The sequence below is a fragment of the Pygocentrus nattereri genome, chromosome 16 (genome assembly GCF_015220715.1).
Source record: "Pygocentrus nattereri isolate fPygNat1 chromosome 16, fPygNat1.pri, whole genome shotgun sequence".
NCBI classification, from domain to species: Eukaryota; Metazoa; Chordata; class Actinopteri; order Characiformes; family Serrasalmidae; genus Pygocentrus; species Pygocentrus nattereri.
Window position 1 is genome coordinate 18,198,366 of NC_051226.1, and position 21,852 is coordinate 18,220,217.

Here is a 21,852-nt window from a genome sequence, read left to right on the forward strand (position 1 = left end):
CGGCGGCACAGTGGCGTGGCGGGTAGCACTGTCGCCTCACAGCAAGGAGGGCCTGGGTTCGATTCCCTGGCCGGGCGACTGGGGTCCTCTCTGTGTGGAGTTTGCATGTTCTCCCTGTGTCTGCGTGGGTTTCCTCCGGGTTCTCCCGGGTTTCCTTCCAAAAACATGCAGTCAGGCCAATTGGACATGCTAAATTGCCCCTGGGTGCGAGTGACTGTCTGTGTCTGTCTGTCTGCCCTGCGATGGACTGGTGACCTGTCCAGACTGCTGGGATAGGCTCCTGCGACCCTGACAGAGAAGTGGCTTAGAAAATGGATGGATGGTAAAGTTCCCTTTTTGATTTCATGAACGTTAAGTCACAACTGTGAAAAGATTCTGAAAAATGTTTTTTGAGCAAATCCCTAGAAGAACCACTTTTGGTTCCCTGAGGAACCCAGTTAGAAAAATATTTCTGAGTGTGAAGAACCTTAAAAAGCTTTTAGAAAACATTTGTTATGTGGAGGTTCTTTAAGCTTTGTAAAGGTTCTTCATGCTCACACATCTCATTTACAAAAATTGAACCAATTGATTCTTCTATGACTTCACCCAAAAGAACCCTTTATGTGAGTTTGGTAAAATGTAATCACTCACAACAAATAACCAAGATGGCAGTGTCTCACCAGTTTTAGTGATGTGGTGTTTATTTCCCTAAGAGTATTTACAATTAGCGCTGCCTGGGAAGAACAAGGAACATCATCATGGACATTTCCCATCCTAACCATGGGCTTTTTACCCTCCTCACCAGCAGCCTCAAGAAGAGCTTCTTCCCCAAGGTTCTCTCTACCGTCCTTCTGCACTTTATAAATTATACTGTATTTTTCACTTCTGGTTAGATACTAACTGCATTTCATTGGCTCTGCCTGTGCTCTGCACAATGACAATAAAATCTAATCTGAATCTCATGACCCACATTGCACATTTGAACTGTTATAGGACCAGTCAGTGTCAGCTGTGGGAGCCACTAAACAGCATCTTTGAAGTGTAATGTATTGACAGATTTGCTGAAATCTGCTGTAATGAAATGCATGAGTGGCTCTTGGTATCTATGTCTCCATACATTTCTTAACAATTGGAGGATTTGGGTCCTCGACGCTATTCCTAGCTCCGCCCCCACCACTTTCACTCACACACCTGCCATATTTCTGAAGGAGGGAAAACACCCCGGACCACAGCAGATCGGCTGCGCGGCTTCAACAGTGTGATCGCTGCCGGGCAGCCTGCCCTTACACTGAGCGGGAGGAGGGCATGGCACGGAAAGCGCGAACGGGGGTCACAGTCAAGATCTCCAGCCATCAGGCGAGAGGAGAGCTGCTCCCTCAGCGCGTCTGAGGCGCTCAGCATCGCTCCAGCGAGCAAGATGCGTCAACAGTCTTGAAGATTGCTGTGAATGCTGGATGGCAGGTGGGAATCGGATTCCGGGTGCGCGAAGGGGAGCAGCTGTGGCGCAAAGTGTCGCGGGCGGGGGCTTTCTGAATCCAACAGTTCCTCTTGAGAACTTCGCAATATGGAGACGCGGACTGATGGAGGAGCGCCCAGTGTGAATGAAGTATCTGCTGCAGTGGCTGTGGGGTCTTCACACAGCAGTGGGACTAAGAACCGACAACTAGCTCACTGAAATGTTTCGTTATGTCTATGATTTGCTCCTGAGTGATCAGTAATGATATACAGTGGAACAAAACCGCACATGAGGCGAGCAGGGGAAATCTATACATAATCTCCACCAGACACTGGAGACCCCTAACTGGACTGAGACCTCCTCCGCAACAGGACTCAACCTTCAAAGAGGTAGGAGGTGCTTTCAGTGGTCTGGTGGGCTTGAAAAAGGAGGGTTGGCACCTGTTGTCGTTCTTGGGCGAGGGAGCTATATGGGGAATGTGGAAATGTGCTGCGGGGCGGGGGCGGTGCGCCAACTGTCCCAAATATAGCCCAGGTGGTCTTCTAGCGAGTGGTAGAGACCTGTTCCTTGATGCTTGCTTTGCAAGTCAATGAAGACTAATTAAACGTGACCCCTGAAATATTAAGCAGGCTACAGAGAGTTTAATCGTGTGTTTTTGTGCAGTTCTGTTTGTACTGTGCTGTTTTTCGTATTGTGCGTCGGTGTGGATTCTGTCTTTTATTCTCATGTGCTTTTCTGCGTGATTAGTCATTGCAATGCGCTGTTTTAGAGCATGTCCAGGCCTGAAAACAGGACCTGAGGTCATTCCTGTTGTTTCCGTCCACTCAGTAAACAAACAAATAAATAAATAAACACGTTTTCATTCAGTCAAAATGATCAGCACATTCAGCCTTTGATAATATAAAATTCTATAAAATACAACTACAGTTCATTTCGACACTCAGACAATCCGCTTGGTCGTTTTTGTCTGTGGGACCCCTTGAGTGACGTGGGAGAGGTCTGTGATGGACTGTATGTCACTTCAGTGTTGAGGGGTCTAGCAGCCCGCTCCTCTCCCCAAAAGCTCATCCCGCTACAGTCCGCTAAGTGCCTTTGGTAAAGGGCTGCCCTTCACGTTCTCTGAGCTGGGATGATGGGACCGGACAGGTCAGACACGGAGCTGCCGCTGAGCCCTCTGGACAACTCGGGTCTTCTCGGAGATCAGGACGGAGACTCGAGAGACTCGCTTTGGGTGCAGCTGGCCGCTGGGGGCAGGTTTTACGGGTAAGCAAAGGAGCCGAGGTGGTCATTCCACCATGGAGCGTGGTCCTGCTCTTCCTGGAACCCTGAGCCCGAGTCTTTGAACATCCGACACGTTTCTCCATTAAAGCCGAACTGCAGGTTTTTGTTAGCCGTCTTCAAGCTGCTGATCATTCATTTAGGGCTCATTATCATTCGTAGACTGTAGACTCCAGTCCTAGGACAGGATGAACTTTGTGTTTTCCCCACTGCAAGGTTAATGGAATCCCACCTTCATGTGCTCTCGGATGTGGGCTGTTTTTTTTTTAACTGAATTTAATGGACATTTTGAAAAACAGTGGAATGTGAGATGGGAGATATGCGATACTGAGATATAAACTAGGCAGGAATGGTAAATATTGGCTCTGCTGTTGGTCATTCCATATAAATTAGAATTTTAATTATGCCTTAACTTCATTTTAAAACATTTAAATCACCATTTATTGTTTTTTAATATTATTTATTTTGGGTGATTTAAATCGTTCCTCTACTGTTCTTTCCGAGCAATCTCAAGGTGAATGTATGGATTATGTCTGCTTGTGGGCTAAAGGATTAAGGATTTTTATTTACAAGCTGTGTTTGCTGTTCAGCACTGCAGGTGCATTGCTCAAGAGCTTAGCATCACAATCAGAATGGCTCATTTACTGTCCTGAGTCAAGTGAATTTAGTAAAAAAAAGTATATTGTTACAGGCAGCGATGCCTAGTGACACCAAATAAAACCCAAAATCCACCAATTTCTCTAAATGTCTGTATAATCCAGTGTTTGCAATCCAAAGTCATTAGAAATGGTTTGATCTGAGATGGCACTGATGTGAGATGACGCTTTCTATGATTTCTTCACATTGGTAGTGATAGGAACCAGTGCTTATGATTTCAATGCATATATTTTGCTGCTCAAAATATCCAGTGAACCTGCACGTCTTCTGAGTCTTTATATGTAGTGTTAATAAGGGTACAGCTGGGGTAAATCTGACAAAATACATTTTCTTTGCATAGTGTTCTTCCTTACAACATGTTGTATGTCTCTCACTGCCATTAAAGCATTCTTAGAAATACATTTTAAGCCTAAACCATAAACCATTTCTAACCATTCCATGTAGTAACTTTCTTGGAGGTGGCTTTTAGAGGCATTTTCCCTGTTTCACCACCACTGTGAACAATTCAAACTCAGTGAGTTTCTCTAAAATGGCTCCTTTCACATCAAACCACTCTGAATGACCATGTTTATATTGTAACCATTGAAGTATGCAGAAATGTTGAAAAATCAATTCCTTTTTAAAAGGCACTGGCAGCTGTCTATAACCCAAAAGGAGATAAAATGTATGATTACATTTAGTTAGTCCTCTTTCTGTGCTGCAGTTCATGGTTAGTTGTTATGACCTTCTAAAAGATTAGAAATGAAAAGTCTAGGGATGTTAAACTGTACATTTAACTGTATAAACTGTTTGCCTCTGTCTAATTTCCATTTGACATTGTTGTCGGGAGTCATTATCATGATCTCACCCAGGTGGGTCTCAAATGGCTGCTAGCCAAAATGAGCACAGCTTTGATGAATGTAAGTAAAGACAAGAATGTTGGTCAATGTCTCTGCCATTGTGCACTGTATTGATCCCTATACAATGTAGTAATTTCCCTGTTCAAACACACTTTGGCAATTTGTTATCAGGATATTTTTTTGTGGTTTGATAGAGCAGAGAAAACACTGATTCTGTATGGTGCTGAAATGATGTAGAGCAGGTATGAAGACATGAAGGTTAATAGTCACAGTGTTCGATGCTGGACAAGTGAAATAACATCTCACAATACACATAATGTACTAGGATTACTTATAGTCTTATTAGAGAGTTCCATGAAAGTCAAAAAATTAAAATGCCTTTAATGTATTTACAGAATTTGTTGGGGTTGTTTTGTTGGAATACTTGACTTCTGCAAGATTGGAAAGGACATCTTTAGTGATTTTAAAATTAAGGCATTTATTGGACAATAAATAACAGTAAAAATAACAAAGACAATAAATTAATTAGATCATGTGAATAACTGATCATCGCTTACACACCAAGTGTGATTTTTCAGACAATGCAAATGTTTTTTTGTTTTTTATTATGGACCCTCTATTAAATTTTTGCAAAATTTTGCTGGCATCATAAAGTGTCCAACCAACAATAACCAAGATGTCCAACCAACTTGAACTTTTGTCACAAAAATCTAAACTATTAGAATTACCAGTAGCATCTCAAACTGGGCTACAGACATCCAGATTTATATTTGGAAGCATTCAAATTTTTAACTTCTGAATGAAGCCATGAAGTCAGTGTGTATAGTTTTGATGTGTAAAAATCATGTCCAAATATTTTATGTGTGATGTTTCTTTGTGTCACATTTGGTGTATAATGGACTTTATAGTTAGGCCTTCAGTTCGGGCTATAAATGTAAAACTCGCCAAAACCGAGGGAAAAAACATCTATGATAATATTCATTTCTCCTAGATTCACTGTGGGATTCTTTCAGTATTTTAGTGTGAAGCTGACAACAATTCACCTTAGCATTTTTAATCATTTTAAACACCTGCATTTGAAGCCAATCTATGTTTTATTTGATGCTTTTAACAGACTTATTACCATATATTTTACCTTGTAGCAGTTTTACAGAGACTCTTTCAGTAAAGAGTCCGGGTGCAGAGCTGCTGCTGTTTTTCATTTCCAACAACTGACTGAAAAAAACTGCTAAAGCTTCTACTTCACAGTCAGTGATGCATCTAGGACCTCCAGAAGGCCCAGGTTGATATTTTCTCACACAAAGTGCTTCCATCAATTGCAAATTATAACATGATGGGATGGTTCCACTGTAAGTAATCTGACACATAAGGCCTTTAGTTCAGATTCTGATGTCCAAGCCAGTGGGAGAGGTAGCTTGGTTGTGTCTACCTTGATACTATGGGGAAAAATCCCGATTAGATGGTATCCCTTTTATTGAGTGAACAGGCTTTTTATGGTGTGGCAGCAATTTTAATTTGACTCATTGATTTTGTGCTCTTAAAAACAAAGTTTCTTCAGTGGTTCTTGGCTTAGACATATGGTTCTAGAAAAAGCCTTAATTGGTAAAGAACCTTTACATTTTGTAGATACCTTTGAACGCTAAAAGCATTAATCACACTCAAACATCTCACTTACACACATATTGTTTTGAGGAGCCATATATACTTTAAGATAGTGATTCTCAATCTAGTCCTCAATGATTTCACATTTTTGGTCCAGGAGTGGTGGGGGCTAGATTGGAGCAAAAGCAAGGACCATCTGGGGGCCCTGAATACACTGCTTTAGGGAACTAAAAGAGATTCTTCGATGGCATCGCTCCAATTAATCCTTATTGGAAGCTTTATTTTTTATAATTGTTCAGATGCTGTAGCCAAGACAGCACCCCAGCAGAAGCCTGCTTCACCTAACATCTCAGATTATTAAAGTTCTATTTAGAGGTATTTACATCCTGGCTTTGATTCTGAAATGGTCTCTTGTATTTTACTCATATGTGAATGAGAAGCTGTTCTCAGGTACAAACACATTGCTCTATATATCTGACAGTGATATACAGCTCTGACTCTTCTGAGGTAGCAGGCAGTTGCAGACACACACATTAGGTGAAGTGTTAAGTGTTTTATGGTGTGAGAAGGTCCATGTATCCCTGGAGTTCCACTCACCTTTCTGACACATCTACAGCAACATCCATCATAGAGTGCAACCAAAAAATTTACAATTGAGAGCCTCTCTCTCTTTCTCAATGTCCACCTTTCTCTCTCTCTCTAAATCTTTCTTTCTCTCTCTCCCCCTCTCTCACCATATCTTTATATAAATAGTACTGTGCACATGTCAGAGACACATAGCACTCCTAACAACCATGCAGGACCTGGTAGATGAATAAATTGTCACCATCAGATAAAGAAAGTTAATTTATTATTATTATTATTATTATTATTATTATTATTATTATTATTATTATTATTATTATTATTATTAAAGCTGTCATTTTTGAGAGATCAAGCTACACTCTTGTTTCAGATCTGTAAATGCTGCTGGTTTTCTCAGCACTGGCCAGACCAGAGTCCAGACCACAACTTCATAGAATGTGTTTGTGATTACTTGAATCATGAGAACCAGAAAATGTAACCAACTTCTACGACTGAACTGGAGGTGCCGAAATATATCTCTGCAAATTTCTTTGAAAAACTGAGATCAAGTCTCTCAGAATAGAAGATGTGCAGAAGATGCAGAAAATGAATAATGACTAAGATGAACTTGTGTTGGCCATTTTGACTGGAAAATTGTAAAAAAAAAAAAATTAAGATATGAATCTCCTTCAACATCTCTGTATCTGATGCTCTCTCCATCCCTTTCTTTCTCTCTCTTTATCCCTGTCCCCCTCTCTCTCTCATCATCTCCATCCTATCTGTCTAACAAGTATACTCTCCCTCTCTCTCATTCCACCTCCTTTTATGCTACTCATAAAGTTTTCATTACTTTTTCATCAGTGTCAATTTTCCTCAGCATGTTTTGTAAATGCAGTGTGAGTATGCCCCCACCACACACACCCCCCAGGGATCTTTTGTATGAAAAGTTCATCACAGATCCTTTTTATAACCGTGGTGTTCAGTGTCATCTTTTGACCTGAGTCACTTTGAGGCAGTGTAGTTGTCAGGACGTGCACTGCAATTAACCTTGTACAGATGTAGTTTTGTTATCGGGGGTCATTATCATGACGAGCACATGTGTGCCTTTTTGGGGGCTGATTTAATGAGCTGCCTAGCAGCTGTGGCAGGTAGGTGCAGTACTTGTGACCCAAATGCCACCCACAGCTCTGCTGCTGATCCTGGAGCAGAGCCAAGAGCAGATGTGCTGGACCAAACAGAATCACTGGCTCTGCAACTCACAAACACCCATCTCCTACAATTCACAAACTACTCATCTCACCAGCCTCATCTCCTCATCAGCTCACTGCCCTGTAATACCCATTCTGCCCTTCTAATGCCCCTCTTGACACTCTACAGACTTTAGCAGGGGTAGGAAGAATGCTTAAAAAGTCTGCTAAAGTTCATAAAGAGAGTCTATACTTAAGCAAACATACTACTACTTCAGTCAAATGATGACTCAACTAAAAGTACAAGTATTTCTATAAAAGCAACATTAATAGAAGTAAAACATTGCCAGGTCAATAAAATACTTCGGAATTGCATTGCAACTGCTAAACTCCTTGGTATCCAGCATCTTTTAGTACTGAAACTGAAGTGTTTAAAGCTCTGTTCTTCTCCATTCATGCACTCTTTGTCTAAAATAAATTTGTCTGCCTCATAAGTCAGAAATATGACCAGTCACAAAGTGGTACAGATGCTGTTACAAACAAATCATAAGAAAATTAAACTCAAGAAAGGAACCAACTAAATGGTAAATACTAAAATGTAACTGAATAAAAAGTAGATTTCCTTCCTCATGAATGTACTGGAATAGAACAAAAAAAAATCGCCATTTAAAAATACTCAGAATATATACAAAATATTAGACTAGTTTATGCCACTAAGTAAAAAGTACTTCAGTACATATTATTAGTACATATTATATAACACTGAGTAAGTATAGTATTATATAACACTGGATAAGTTAAGTATTACATGATACTGAGTAAATGGTACTTAAACGGTATTCATATAAGTAAACAAGTGTGCCTTACAGAAAGAAGGTCAACTGCTGAAAGTTTAATTGGGCTTATTGACTGCCTAAGCTAACCCTTTAGCTTGCTCTTCTTACTCTGAATGTTCGCTTATGGGTTTATGTTAGTTAAATTAGTTAGGTACATTAGGCTCAATAAAGAACTGCCTGTTATTATAAAATGACAAAATAAAAAAGAAGAATAAACAGCACAGTTTTAGTTAAGATTAGTTAGTAAGTCAGATTGTTGCATCTTCAGGTGGGGACTTGTGAAATGCAAAGATTTTTGTTTACTTTGTAATGTTATAATTATGAGTTAAAAAGCAAACATGAATATTTTATTAGAACTAAACCCAAGTAAAAGTAAAATTACTATAATCTAATACTACTCAAAAATATATCCACCATCACACAAAAAAGTGTACTCAATGCTTATAAGAAAGGTCATTGTAATGCAGGGTATCAGAGCAGGTCCACTGAGAGCCACTCCAATCTTTGGAAGAAATGTGTTAATCCATCAATATATTAGGCTTAAGGATATGCAAACGAAATGTCACTGGAGATCAGTCCAAGTAAAGCTTTGGGGTCCAGTAGGTTAATTCTTCATGTATGACGGATTGAAGATCAGATTTTCCCTATTCCCTCTCATGATTTTGTGGTCGGAAAACAGGCACTGAGAAGTTGTCCACAGACTTGATTAATAGACAGATGAGAGTCCTCAAAAGAAGGACGAGTGTGACAGCACCCATGCAAGACTCTGGGCTGGTTTCTAAAGCATGAAAATAGTCATGGATTCAGGCTGCACACTCAGCAGAGCTTGTCTGCTCGCTCAGTGCCTGCTCAGGGGAAAGAAGTTGTTTTGAAGAGGAGAAGAAGGAGTGCAGGTACTCTGGCTGCTGTCACCAGGTAGCTGTGGCTTGCCAATCATGTCATGTATCTTGCAACAGTTTCGAAGTATTCAGGTTCTGAAATGAATAAATGAAATGGGTTTAAAACCCCTGCAGTACAATTAACAATACTGACGATAAGGGAGTCCAAGGAGGTGTTGGGGGGGTGGGGTGACAGGGTGTGAAATGCATCAGAGCATCTTAATACACTGATCTCAAAGTAGCAGTTCAAGTACATACTGCCACTGTCACCAGGGTTAGCTCACACTAAGCTTACTGGGAGCTGGGTAAGCAAGAAATACTGCATTGGGAGACAGAGCCCTGCATCAAGAGTGCTGAGAAAACGATCTGTAATTTAACATCCATCATCAGCGATACACATTTAGCCAACTGTAAACTTAGTTAACCTCTAATTTTACAGTACTTCAGCAAGATGTGGGGGGGGGGTCACCAAAAATCCTGCTTATGGCCTCAATAGGCTAGAGAAAGCCCCGGTGAGAGTAAATATTAAAGGATAACCAGGGCCTGGTTTACAAAACCTTTAACATATCATGTTTTTACATATAATGGGAAACCTGATTTTCCTTGCTTTTTAAAAATAACATAGCTTTGTATTATAAAAAAAAGTTTAAATGTACCATTCACTTCCCAGTGTACATGGTGAATATATGTAATTAGCCCTTTTTGAATGAATTGTTTTTATGATGTCACAAAAACCAGTGCACTAAAGTTATGAGGAGTGTTTCAGCTTGGACTGCTTTTTGAACGAAGGACATTACAGGACAGGCAATCAGAACGATGCTCATTTACATATATCAGTCTTAAAGGTGCAGTAATATAAGCAGCCTATTTAATTCTGAGGTGGTAAAAGATGTTATAAAATAGTCTTGCAAAAATCTATGATGTTTTTGGTTCATAAAACTACATAAACATCAGTGGACCTCAGGAAAAAAAATACGTAGGATATGTGCTGTTTAGATCAAGTCACCATATCGGAGCTCTGTATCAATCAAACGTTAAACTAACATTAGGTGCCTGCAGGGCTGTTAATATCAATGGTAATTACATTTGCACAGTGTGTCCTTGGTGAGCATCGCCAGAAATTAGCTGCTTCTCTGTCAGCATCTCTTAATGGTTCTTTGATGTATACAGAAACTCCACAGAGGCCTCTGCCTTTCAAAGCAGTTTTATTCAGTAATTCTCTGTCACATCCTAGCTTTAGACTGAATGTGGGTTGCTGGGTGAATTGGCAGAAGCTGATTCACATTCTTTTCTTTCAGACATGCAAGGACTTTGAAGGAACTTATCTAGCCTTGCATGTATAAGACTCGTAGGACACGGCTATGCTTTTAGGAAAAGCCAAAAGAACTGTCACATCTGTACATCTGACTAGATCACAGAAAGCACTATAGCACAGGTAATAATCTCTTTTACTACTACATTTCACTTGAATACCAAAATGCCAACACATTGTGTGAAAGCATTAATATAAATAAGGGAAAGCTGTCTTTTCTCAAGGAAGAAAGACAGTACAAAGAAAGACTCACATTTATCTCTTTCTCTCAGCTTGAGAGATCTTTTAAGCCCCCTGTCTGGACTATCGACATTTGAGACAAGAGTTTAGAGCCAGTCAATGAAACACTCCTCCGCTGTGGCCGAATAAATCAGAGTGACAGGGCTATTGCTGTTTATTTATTTCTCTTTTTCCTTGGCCATTATGCCAGCTACTGTGAGAAGTGTTTTTGGAGTGTGTGTGTGTGTGTGTGTGTGTGTGTGTGTGTGTGTGTGTGTGTGTGTGTGTGTGTGTGTGTGTGTGTGTGTGTGTGTGAACATGCTCTTTTGTTGCACATGCTTTTAATGCTAACTTGGCAGTCTTCTAATCGTCTGTGAGGCATCTTCACAGTAGCTGGGCGGATGGCTTTGTTAAGCAGTGTTGTGAATTTATGTTGTGCTGTAAAGTGTGTAGGTGGGAGATGCTCGACTCGAGTCTCTGGAGAGTAAGACATGGACAAATTCTGGTTAAAATACACACACACACACACACACACACACACATCCTCTGTACAAAAATGAATAAGCTAACAGTGACACAAACACCAATATAAACATGGAAACAAACAACTTTAGCACACTGAGAAATGTGTTGATTAATCATGAGTGCAAAAGTCAGAGACCACTGCTCATTAAAGGTACAAGTTATTCATTTCTCAGCATCAGGAAAATGAGCAGAACATGCGTAGTTGACAGAAAATTTCACAGAAACCTCAAAAAGGTCATACTGTTCCAGTATTTATTGTTTTTCAGGTGATTGCTGTCACTGATATTGTTCCACACTTCCAGTTCATTCTTACAAGTTGGTTGCATTTGTTGCTTCTCGTAACGCGAGTAATCCCCAACCAATTCAGTGATCATCAGTCTTTTGTTCTGAGATCACCAGCAACTTTTTAGTTTGATTCTTTTTTGTCTATGTCTTTTTCTGTGTTGAGTGTCTTCTCACACTGAAGGGATAGATAGAAACAACTGTTCAGATCTGAATCAAGAGTGGATTTTCACCTATTTGTCACAGATGAAAGCTTTAAATGCTGTTTATCTGATGGTGATTTTTTTTCCCTGTTTTTCTTTTTTTACTTTTAACTTTCCTCTTCTTTATGCAAGTAGATTATCTTATATATAATCACAGAAATGTCTCCTGAAAAATGATTAACTTACATTTAATGGTCTGTTTCCAGTTTAGACTGGAAATGAAATAAATGAAGTCTTGCATTTGGGCTGCACTGTACATAATATACTGATTATTTTCCCTAAGCTCATTGATAACTAAAAAGCTTTTTTGTTTCTTTACTGCACTTACACATTCCGAAACAAATTCCCATTCACACATCACTCATATGTCATCACTGTCATATCCCACTCAAAAACATAACATTTAATGTAAGTTAATGTAACAGACTTTTGACATTTTAATTGATTATATTTGTACATTGATCATGAAATATTTATATAACATAAAGGGCAATGAGCATTTTCAAATGGTGTACATAAATAAATAACTAGAAAAAATTACACAATCTTGATTGAGCAGCCATGAAATGCTCCTACAGTGCACTATCACAATATAGCTTAGGGCTTCACTGTATTAGTGGAGTGAAGTGTTTCTCTGTGGAACTTGTTTTTTCAGTTGACTTGCTTTTTTCCAGAAGCACTCAAAAGTTCAGCACTCAGTTTGGAAGCTTCAGATGAGCCACTTTGGCTCTGACTCAATGTGTGCTTTTGTTCTTTTGCGTTGAAAGTGTGTGTACATCTATGTGTCTGTGCAGGGCCTACGCAGGTGTTTGCAGTCAATTTATTGAACTTGTTCTCTTGTTTTTTTAGGGAGAAGATGCCTTTTCACCATGTGAGAGCAGGGTTGCTGTACACAGACAACTACCTGACCCACTCTCTCTCTGAAATCAGTGAGGAGCAGCTAGCCAGCATCTCCACTGAAGAGCTTGCTGGTGAGTGATGTTTGCGAGTGTGTTGATTACTACTCCTACCATCTAAATGCACTTTGTAGGTGTACAATTACCAGTGTTGTGGCAGTTACTGAAAAAAATGTAACTGCTTTATTCATTTCTTTACTGCTTTAAAAACCACACAAATCTGTACCTGCTAGAAAGTACAAGGGAAATCTAGCCTTTTCATCATTAGAAAGTAACAGCCAATCACATTAAACATCATTTAAAAGGCTTGCCCTTCTAGTTATGCTTGATTAAGATTATAAACTCCTGAGCTAATGTACTTTGAAAGAACCTAGTCAGAAGTAGCAGTTCCAAATCAGCAGCCTTGAAAAAAACAGCCATGACTAAAATATAAAGCTGAATGAAAATCGAAGGTGGCCTATTTACATGAGGTTGGGAGTCACTCTTTCAGCATGGAGCTCATTGTCCATCAGTTTCATTTTAGCAACATTAGAGTTTACATACATTCTACCTGGGACAGATTAACACGCAGGTTAATCTACACTGCAGCATGTGGACCTACACATGTCCACTGGTCCACTGAATGGAACGAAAAAACATATGTACTTGTAACAAAAAACTTGAGCCCTCATTGGCTCATTATAATGACTTTATGAGTTCAGGATCGGTTAGTTTGGAAAGATTCATAGTGTGTAGCAAATGTCTATTGAATGTATATTGGGTAAATGCTAGCAGGGTTAGCCCCAGCTCACTGTTGGCTTGATGCAAACTACACTATTTGCGATCATGGAAAGCCAGGTTGCGCCACTGAATCCAACAAAGAAAATGAGGCAGTGGCAGAGACACCAGTAGCTGCCATGGCCTCCACAACTCAAAAACTGCAGCAGAAGAGCTCACATAACATGCTGCAGAATAGGGGACACAAGAGACACTGAAAGCAACAGCAGCTACCGCTTCTTACAGCTCAGACCCAGAATGCTGGACTAAAACTGATTCATAGGTGCGGGCTTACTGGGCCAGGAATTGTGTCAGATCATCAACCTAAACACCAGAAGATGTACTCGTGTAAGGAAACTGGCAAATGGTGAGCACTTATAAAGAGAATAGAGCTGGTAAAAAATAAATTCAGTTCTACAGTGAATCAGAAACTGTAATGGATACATGAAAGAAAACATTCTAAAAGGTAGTAAGTTTATTTCATTTTGTGTTTTTAAAGTTTGGCTGCAACTTGGCTATACACACACACACACACACACACACATATATATATATATATATATATATATATATATATATATATATATATATATATACAAACCATATTTGGTTTTTTGGTTCCAAACAAGTATTTGGTTTTCTGCCAGTGAGATCCCATTCTTAATCCCTTTGCAGCTTCAGTTTCTTCAGGCTTTCCACAAGGTTTAGAAGTGTGTTTATGGGAATGTGTGCAGTTATGTTGGAACAGGAAGGGGCCATCCCCAAACTTTTCCCACAAAGTTGGGAGCATGAAATTGTCCAAAATCTCTTGGTCTGCTGAAGCATTAATAGTTCCTTTCAACTGGGGCCAAGCCGAACTCCTAAAAAACACCATCACACCATAATCTCCCCTTCATCAAACTTTACAAATGGCACAATACCGCAAGACAAGTATTGTTCTCCTGGCAATCACCAAACCCAGACTCGTCCATTGGATTGCTAGAAGTGTGATTCGTTCCTCCAGAGAACACGTCTCCACTGAGTCCAATGGCAGCACTTTACACCACTGCATTTAACACTTTGTATTGCGCTTGGTGATGTAAGGCTTGGATGCAGCTGCTCGGCCATCGAAACTTATTCCATGAAGCTGTCTACGCACTGTTCTTGAGCTAATATGAAGGCCTATGCACCTCAGCATCCGCTGACCCTGCTCTGTCATTTTACGTGGCCCACGACTTCGTGGCTGAGTTGCTGTCATTCCCAATTGCTTCCACTTTATTATAATACCACTGCCAGTTGACTGGAATATTTAGTTGTGTTAAATCTCATGACTGGACAGATGGTATCCTATCACGATACCTCGCTGGAATTCACTTACCTCCTGAGAGCAACCCATTCTTTCACAAATGTTTGTAGAAGCTGTCTGCAGGCCTAGGTGCATGGTTCTATACACCTGTAGCCATGAAAGTGATTGGAACACCTGAATTCAATGATTAGGATGAGTGAGTGAATACTTTTGGAAATGGTATCCTTAGAAGAGTTACAAAAGCTTGGCTCACATTGGCAAAAAAAAACCATCTAGATGACCTTTAAGAATTTTGGAGTAATATTCTGTGTGCTGATGAGTCAATAGTGGAACTTTTTGGAAGACATGGGTCCTGTTACATCTGGTATAAAGCTTACACTGCATTCCAACATAAGAACATAATAGCAACAGTCAAAACATGGTAAGGGTAGTGTGATGGTCTGAGACTTTTGCTTCTGCAGTATCTGGATGACTTGTCATAATTGATGGAACCATGAATTCTGCTCTCTACCAGAAAATCCTGAAGGAAAATGTCTGCCTGTCAGTTTGTGACCTAAAGGTCAAGCACAGTTGGGTTACCCAGCAGGACAACAATCCCCAAGCACACAAGCAAGTCCACATCTGAATGGCTCAAAAGAAACAAAATTAAAGTTTTGGAGTTAAAGTTCTGACTTGAATCTCATTGAGATGCTGTAGCAGGACCTTAAATGGGTCATGCTTGAAATCCCTCCAGTGTAGCCAGATTAAAACTATTCTGAACACTGGAACTAAAATTCTGAGAACACTGGGCCAAAATTCCTCCAGACTGATATAAAAGACTCATTGCAAGTTATCACACGTTTGATTGCAATTGTCACTGCCAAGGGTGACCGAACTAGTTATTAGGCTTAGAGGAGCAATACATTTTTCATATGGGTTATAAAAATGTTGGATCAATCCATTTATTGAAAAAAAACATATATATATATATATATATATATATATATATATATATATATATATACACACACACACACACACACACACACACACACACACACACACACACACACACATATATATATATATATATATATATATATATATATATATATATATATATATGGTATTAACTTTCTTTGTGTGACCTCTGCGTTTCTCCAGTTTTCTTATACCATAGATCTCACTTTATCTGATGTGCATCCCCAGCCATTTAACAAAGTGATGCCTTAAGGCATACAAAGAGAAGACAGATGTCCTAAATTAGCGAACTGGCACTGGTGGAAAGACCAGACGATAATGTTTGACGTGAAGACGTATTTGAATGACCAAAAGCCAGTCCTCAGGAGACAGAGATAAAGCAAGCTGCACTGCATATGTAAATGCTTATGTGGAAGAGCTTTATCATATTATGAAAAGAAAGGATTTGGTTTACGTGTTTCTACAGAGAGAGTGTTGTGTTATTCCTTCTGTGAAGAGATAGGACATGGAATGTGACTTTGTGTGATGGTTGACTAACTCAGTTTAATTGAGCTATCCATGCTTCGCCTACAAATGTGTTCTGTAGTGACTATGGTCAGGTCGGACAAGCTTTAAAGATTACTACCAGAAATCCTATTCAACCTAATGAGTTTAGGTTGGAGCTTAAATTAGCATAAAATCCAGTTTCGCTATGTTGTTGTAGCTAATCAAAACTGAATAAATCAAAAACTAATAGATATATCGCTTTCTTCAGAATGATGTGGCTAATTCTGAAAGAGCCGTTAGACATATGCAATTATTCCCATACATTTTAAACAAATAATTTAACCCAAAATACTTTGTATTTGTTGACTCAAGGCAATGGTTTTTGACAGATAAAACATTGAACACAAAACTGTAATTGTTGGTGCGCCTTATTCACTTAATGTTTAGATGCTGTCTACAAAAAAGTGAAGCAAGATCAAGGTTAAATGGGATTTTTCACAGCGTTCTATAAAAACTTGCTACAAAAAAATAGTTGCTACAAAAGTATGGTGTGAGCAAAGCATGGATAAGAAATGCAGATGATTTAAATGAGTAAATGATGCACAGGAAGATAAAAAGCTAGGTCAGATAATTATCAAAGAATATCATATTAGATACAATAGATGGAGAAACTCGTTAAGTCACTCAGTTTATTACCAACCCTGGTGATGTAAAAAAAGCGGTTAACTCAATTCAGATGAATAACAGCTCATTATAGTCTGGGCAAAGAGGCTTAGGGGAAGTTAAAGGAGCTGGGGAGAGTGATGAGTTCACCTTACGGCCGCCACTAATGGCGGCTGCGTCTGAGGCGAGTGGCCCGTGGGCTTTGTTAAGAGCAGGAAGTGCTCTCATAATCACGTCTCAGAGCACACAGTGCCAGTGCCATTCCACTTGCACAATCACCCCGCAGGGTTTCTTTAAGAGGCCCTAAAAAAAGAGTAATGCTCGCTGGAAATGAGGAGCAGAAATGGGAGCTGAGCAGAGAGATGGGTGTTGTTGTTGTTAGTGTGCGGCCTTGTAGGTGGCACTTAGAGTCTGCTAGACTTAGAGAGTCTGCTGAAAAACGAGCCCAAACACGACCCAAACAAACGTTAAAATTAACAGCCACATGTCTGAGTCAGAGTACAGATGGCAAGCATTTGCTTTAAGTGTAGTGTTAAGGTCATGATTTGACAGAGAATCAAATTTTCACATCTTTAACCTTAACCTAAATGTAGTCGATCAGCCAAGAAATATTTGGTGGCGAATGTTTGCTTCTTTTTCGTTGCACTGCAGCTACAAGGATAATGTCACTATCTATAATGAACAAAAGTACCTATGCAACATACCTTTGTCCAGTTTTATACATTTTAGGAATGCAGTTGAATGATGATAAGTAGCAGAGCAAGTTTCTATTAGTGATCTATCTATCTATCTATCTATCTATCTATCTATCTATCTATCTATCTATCTATCTATCTATCTATCTATCTATCTATCTATCTATCTATCTATCTATATACATCATTTAAACCACACTTGTAGTCCCTGTTCAAGTACAAAAATTCTTCCTCTTACTTCCTGTGCAGAGATCCGTGAGGCGTTCCGGGTACTGGACAGAGATGGGAACGGTTTCATTTCCAAGCAGGAGTTGGGCATGGCCATGCGCTCACTGGGCTACATGCCCAGTGAGGTGGAGCTGGCCATCATTATGCAGAGGCTGGACATGGACGGTGAATTCCCCTCTTTTTCTCTCTAATCCCCTTTCAGACTCTTAGGCTTATATTTCTCTGAAAACTGTCTCTCTTCTCTCTATCCCATCTCTCCCACACACAGTGTCCTTTAACAGCATACATCCTGTGACTGCCCCCCCATACCTTCACTATTTCAAGCAGTACTTCCTTCTAACCTGTGGTTGCTCATGTTATGATAATAAAACAAATAAATACATTTTAAGTTATGTATGACTGTTCATTCCATTTCCAAAATCTGAAAGTGTTTCAAACAGGAAAAACACTGGAAAGATAAAACAACATAAGTCTAAATGAAACAGCTATCTCAAGTGAAGTCTCCAGACTTCTGAGCTACAAATATAGCAAAGATTTGACAACTCTAGGTGGCTTTTATATATTCTTTAAAAATCAGACTGATCTATAATTAGACATATGGTCTAGCAGCTAGACAGTGTCTGACCATTCTGCTGAATGTGCTCTAAAGCCATTATAGAGCTATTATGGAACTGCTGAAAAATAGTTTAACCTTTAGGCTTATAACACACTAAGGATTATCATTCAGTAACTTCATGGACTACAGTGCAAACTGGCTGTTATTCCAAGGTTATAGACGTGTGTACTAACATGTTGGACCTGCCGGTGGGTCCTCTACATATAAGGGGTTAATATTACTTTAATCTATAGAAGACTCTTATTGATATTATAGTTGATTTGCTTTATTATTCAAATGTAATAATATATTAATTACATAAGGAATTACATTTATGATTTATATGATATATCATTTACATATTATTATTTATTCTGCATCAGGACCTATGAGTGAGCACTTTCTAGTTTCTCTATTTCCCAAAAACGACTTAATGTAAAAGATGTTTGTTCTTTCTGCAAAACAGGACACAGAACTAATCATTTAAATCATAATAAAATATTTCCTATTCAATTTATGAACCCAACACTTTTCAGTTGAAACTTCTTCAAACACTTGAGTTATTAGTGAGAAATAATTATTCTAAAATTACACCATGCCTGCATTACTGGTAGTAACCAGTTCCTGTTGTGCAAAACATTTTATTTCCTTTTTTTTAAACTTTTTTTTTGCATTGTATAATTTGAAAACTCCAGATACCCTTTTCATCTTGTTACATTAATTTATGTTACAAGTTTTTTCTTTCTACTGTAAAATGGGCATTTTTGAGATACAAGGTTTTACTTCAAATCAGACAAATTACAAATTCTTAGAATTAACAGTAATTTAAATCATGCTTGCATGCTTCTGAACCATGATACTCTGCTCAAGGTGAACTCTGAAAGACTTGTGTCACAATTGGCCCCTCCCAGTCCGGTCCATGTGCGCTTGTTTGGGTCCAGTCTACATGCTCTTTGCTTTGGTTTCCTAGTCCAGCCCCTTGTTTTGTGACTCTGCCCCTGATTGTCGCCACCTGTTTTCCGCCTGTCCCTCATTATCCCTGTGTTTTATAAAAACAGTAAAGATTACCAGGTTTTAAACTTGGTTCCTCTGAAGACTTAAATTATGTCATTTACTCCTTGCCAGAGTAAGCTGGGCAATGTGTCAATATAACTTTTATAAAGTAATATTTGAGATGCAATATAAATGCCTATATTCCTATTAAATGGAAAGTATACATTTTTCATATTTTCTCATACCATGTTAAAAATATGAATAAATAGATTTAGCTTGAAAACACTTATTAGCATTTTTGTCTCTTAGATATCGTTGAATGTTCTGGAATTTCTTTCATGGAATGACTGCAATAAAGTCTCATGAAAGCTGCTTCTTGATTATACAACTCTCAGTTGAAAGCATGAACAAAAGTTTAAGGTGTTTTTTTGACTGTAGTCTGCCATAGACCACATCAACACTACAAAACACTTCAACACTATTTACTAGAATTAAAAACATTCTCTCCTCACTGCAGGTGATGGACAGGTGGACTTTGATGAGTTCATGACAATATTGGGACCTAAGCTCATCTCAAACGAGACCAGAGAAGGCTTTCTGGGCAGCACTATAGACAACATCTTCTGGCAGGTACAGAACATGACTCCTCTGCTATTTTCCTTCATCAATATAAGTCCTAACTTTAGCCTACCTTTTTCTTTTGCCTCCTCTCATCCCCCTTCTCTCATCCTCACCTCTTCTCTTCTCTTCTCCTCTCTTCTCTTCTCTTCTCTTCTCTTCTCCTCTCCTCTCCTCTCCTCTCCTCTCCTCTCCTCTCTTCTCTTCTTATTCCTTATTTAACCCTTGTTTAATTATTTCCATTTTCTTTCTCCTTGTATCCTGCTCTATTTTATCCTCCTCTGCTTCTCTCTCTACTTCTTTCTTAATTTTGCATTCTGGGCACGTGATGTAGTTCACTCCTCCCTAAAAGCCTGTTTTCTGCGGATTATGGCACACCCTCTGGCCCCCCTACCTGCTTCTGCCATTCTGTGACAGCCAGCCAAACTGATTCTTCTCTCGAGTCCAGGATTCAAAGTGAGAGAGGTCTTGACAGAGTGCACCTTTACAGAGTAAAGAGAAGCTCATCTAGATATGGATTCTCTGTTTTGTAGCCAAGCACTCTGAGAAAAGCAAATTCATTGACTGTGTGTTGTTACTTAAAAGGAAAGTACAGCTAATTTTGACTGGGTTTCAGTGGTAGCTTTTAAAACTGGATTTGGGTTTTGGGGTAGCTGTGCTTAGTCATTTTAGTACAAGCTGAGTGAAATGAATGCCTTTAGTCAATAGTTTGGCAGAAATGAATTATACACACATGTACACTATTATTGCTCTTTAACCTTTGTGATAATTAAGGTGACAGATTCTGGAAAAAAGTCAACTTGGCAGTTTTCCACTCACCCCAAATGTATGATACCATTCAAAAGTTTGGAAATATCTGTTAATAGTTTTAGTGACTTTATATACATTATCAGTGATATATTGATACTATTTTTCCAGACCAAGCACAAGTATGAGTACATGTTTTGAAGTACTTGTCAGTACTGTTTCCATTACTGTACTGATTAATCTACTTAGAATCAAGTAGCTGTCAGTATAAATGAGTGCAATGTACCTTTGCAGTCAAATAAATAAAATCTAGTTGATTCTAAATGCAGGGCATTAGCTAGCTATGCTGTATTCGTTATCTTGGATTCAATAATGTTGCAGTGGAAAAGAATGGGTTTTGTGCCACATCAGAAAAGCACTTCTATACAGCTGTAGATTTCATACTTTTCAAATGTCACTTAAAGTTTATGCCTCACAGTTCTATTCAGTCAAGCCGAGTAAAGGAAATATTGATGTTAAAATTTTTTGCTTGCCTGCATGTGACCACCTGTATTGGTGAAGTAGTTATGATTGTGTTTGTGTGTGTTTCAAAATGAGCTATGTAAAATCACACATTGCATGTCTGGCAGGAATTTTCCAAGGCAGGATGTTTAAGCCACCACAGCATCAGAAACACTTTACTGTGTGAGCCAACTCCCCTTCATTGCCAGCTACACTAGGCTTACCTTACAAGGTATCACGTAGTTTCAGAAGTTGCTATCAATGCACTTTTATTAGGAAAAGTACAAGGAAATGAGCATGGCTTTATGATAATACCAGCAACCCTAGTAATAACAGTAAGCTATTAAATCATAAATGAATGTGTTCAATGTAGTTATCTGTCTTTTGATTTGGCCATCATGTTTAAAATACAAGACATTGTGGATATTAATTTTACTTAATTCATCATGAAACAGCTTTTAGAATCATCTACATCTCTGTTCATTATTCTGGATTATGGTTGGCCCAAACAACATTTTACTTGTTAGCTACATCAGCTCAGTTTTTTTATATTGTTATTTATTATTGTATTATTTATTATTGTTCATTTATTATTGTTATTTTCAATACAAT

The 21,852-nt window shown here is 38.9% G+C and overlaps 1 protein-coding gene across 1 annotated transcript in view; it reads left to right on the forward strand.

Annotated features, from left to right (window-relative positions):
• The first annotated feature begins 1,187 nt into the window (after nt 1–1,187).
• caln2 (calneuron 2) overlaps nt 1,188–21,852 on the forward strand; it is a 46,937-nt gene continuing 26,272 nt past the window's right edge. Inside the window, exons 1-4 of the mRNA XM_017698514.2 lie at nt 1,188–1,824; nt 12,667–12,788; nt 17,808–17,951; nt 19,892–20,004. Coding sequence (XP_017554003.1) covers nt 12,674–12,788; nt 17,808–17,951; nt 19,892–20,004 — 372 coding nt within the window. The 5' untranslated portion in view covers nt 1,188–1,824; nt 12,667–12,673. The remainder of the gene's footprint in view (nt 1,825–12,666; nt 12,789–17,807; nt 17,952–19,891; nt 20,005–21,852) is intronic.